General features: G+C 37.0%; 1 protein-coding gene across 1 annotated transcript; it reads right to left on the bottom strand.

Moving 5' to 3' along the window:
- Positions 1-1,111: 1,111 nt before the first annotated feature.
- On the bottom strand, positions 1,112-2,104 carry Or12k5 (olfactory receptor family 12 subfamily K member 5). Its single transcript, NM_001000824.1, is given in 1 exon segment — positions 1,112-2,104. A coding segment is annotated over 1 exon segment (993 nt).
- Between the last annotated feature and the right edge of the window lie 656 nt (positions 2,105-2,760).

Consider the following 2,760-nt stretch of genomic DNA (forward strand, 5'->3'; position numbering starts at 1 on the left):
AAGTGTTTGCTGGTGTAATAGTGGCAAAATTGCGTACGTGATACATAGGGTGTGGGGTGGTTCAGAAACCCTTCTCTAGGTTAAACCTGAGCCTTGTTTCTCAGTAGAAAATTCATTGTTGATATTGTAAACATAATCAAACCATAGCTAGAGAAATCACAGGCCAAGAAAGGAAACTTTTGATGTTGTATTGATAATGACTGTGTTATCAAACTACCTTCTACGTGCTTCTGTATTTATCAATAGCTTTACCATGCTCTACAGTTTGCTCAGAAAAGCATATGATTGAAGGAGGTGGTGACTAATGTAGACTCATAACTGTTCAAATGTTGTGAAAAAGCAATTGTGCAGACCCAGTTAATTTTGGCTTCGTCTTGCCAAGTTTCTTAAAACTTTCTCTCCCCCATTCCATCCATATCAGCTTTTGGCTTATATTTCCTCTCTTTTCTATAGTCACTTCACTCACCACACAGTTTCGAGTATCACTTATGTTTTGATACCTTGGATATTTCTAGTTCTACGTAGTATTTTTATCTCTTCAAACATTATGTAATTTTTGAAAATTTTGTGAAACATCATTTCATGACTACCTAATGCATATCATAACATTAATATGACCATGATATGACATCTGGAGGTAAAAATTATATAATTTAAAATATAAACATTGAACTTATTGTTATAGCTTAAAATGATGTTGAATTGAGAGACTTTGAATATATACGTTTTAGGAAGGATTACTCCTTTCCACCCATGATTTATTTTAATGTTAACTTACTGTACAAGAGTGTTGTGTGTCAATTTGACTTCACTCTGGAAAACAGTGTAAGACACAAGACTATGAAAAAGGTTGATTTCTTTAACCTATATTGATTTGCTACTATAGTGATGACTCATTTCTGGGGTTAAGGTTATATGCTTGATGTTCAGTGAATTGAAAGTATATTCTGGCTTACACTTTGATAATATTCTATGCAAAGAGTCTGACAACCATTTATTCATAATTCCCTTTTCTTCACCCAAGAAGGAGTTGATATCAATGATTATCCTACAGGAATATGATTCATCATATAAATAAGAGATCACATAAGCTATTTAAGATGGTCTTAGATTAAACACTGGGTCTCATAATAGTCATCATTCTTACTTTGTCTGAGCCAATGTGGAAGCTTCCTGGGATGCAAAGTTTTCTAAGAAGCCTCCTGACAGCTCCTTTAACTTCATGGTTCCTGAGGCTATAGATTAATGGATTTAGCATAGGGGTGATCAGTGTGTAGAAAATGGCAATCTGTCGATCCTGGTCTAACTCATAGATAGATGATGGTTTGAGGTACATGCGAATCACAGAGCCATACAGGAGCAGCACAACGAGAATGTGGGAGCCACAGGTAGACAGAGCTTTCCTCAGGGCAGTAATTGAATGCATGTGGGCAATAGCAAAACCTATGCGAACATAGGAGCCCAAAATAAAGAAGAAGGGGCTGACCACCACAACTACACCCTCAGTGAAAATTAACATTTCATTGAGCACTGGTCTAGTACAGGAGAGTTTCAGCAGAGGAGTGATGTCACAGAAGAAGTGGGTGACCTGGTTTCCACAGAAGGTTAAACGAGTGACCAACACACTGTACAGGAGACTGTTAAGGCTGACTACCACCCATGAGGTCAATGTTATTCTCAGACAGAGTCTATGGCTGATAATGGCAGAGTATCTTAAAGGGTCACAGATGGCAACATAACGGTCATATGCCATGGCAGCCAGTAAGTGGCCTTCCATGCTGCCTACAGCCATGAAGAAAAATAATTGTGTCATGCAACGGTTATAGGAAATGCTTCGATCAACAGAGAATGTGTGCACCAGCATTTGAGGAATTGTGATAGTTGTTAAAGATATGTCAATCAATGAAAGCTGGCTGAGAAGGAAGTACATGGGGGTCTGAAGTTTGGGGTCTGAACAAGCGACAAGTACTAATAGGGTATTGCCCAAAACTGACATCAGATACATGGTAAGGATAACTCCAAAAATTACTGGCTGCATATCTGGCCTGTTGGACAATCCCAACAACACGAATTCAGTCACTTCTGTCTTGTTTTTAGTGGCCATAAGTCATGGTCTACATCATCTGCAAAGAGGGAAGATCAGAGTTGGAAAGGAAAAGAAAAGATGCTAATACTTGGACAAATTTGTTCTTTTAATTATGGTGTTCTTTTAAGTGAACTGAGCTTACTCAAGATGAGGGTAGAAGGGATTGATAAAATCCCACACACACTCACACAAACAACAATTTACAAACATGTATCTACACACAAAATAATAATGATATATAACTATGCTACCATATATATGTAATAAAAATGTGGTCATTGTTCTAATCTTACTTACTGTCATGAGTCAATTCAACTTTTGGATGGTCCTTATTTCTATGCCTCTGATTATGACAATACACATGTGTTTGCATGTAACCATGATATCTATGCCATTTTACCACAAAATATGAAACTCCTCCTTCTTCACAGTGCCTCATCCATTTGTTCTTTCTTTTTCAAGTTTCAATGGTTGTCTTAGTTACTGGTTTTCATCAACTTTTCTGTGCATATTCAATAAATATCCAGACAATATAATTAGATGAGGTAGTCATCTTCAGTCTCTGCAAGTCAAGATTATTTTTGTTTTATGTCTACATATACCTAATGGGTGAAAACACTTTTCTTTCTACCTTAAATGAGAAAATTACTGCCTGTACTGCCTGTATGCATCTC

This window comes from Rattus norvegicus, chromosome 3, assembly GCF_021556685.1.
Source record: "Rattus norvegicus strain SHRSP/BbbUtx chromosome 3, alternate assembly SHRSP_T2T, whole genome shotgun sequence".
NCBI lineage: Eukaryota > Metazoa > Chordata > Mammalia > Rodentia > Muridae > Rattus > Rattus norvegicus.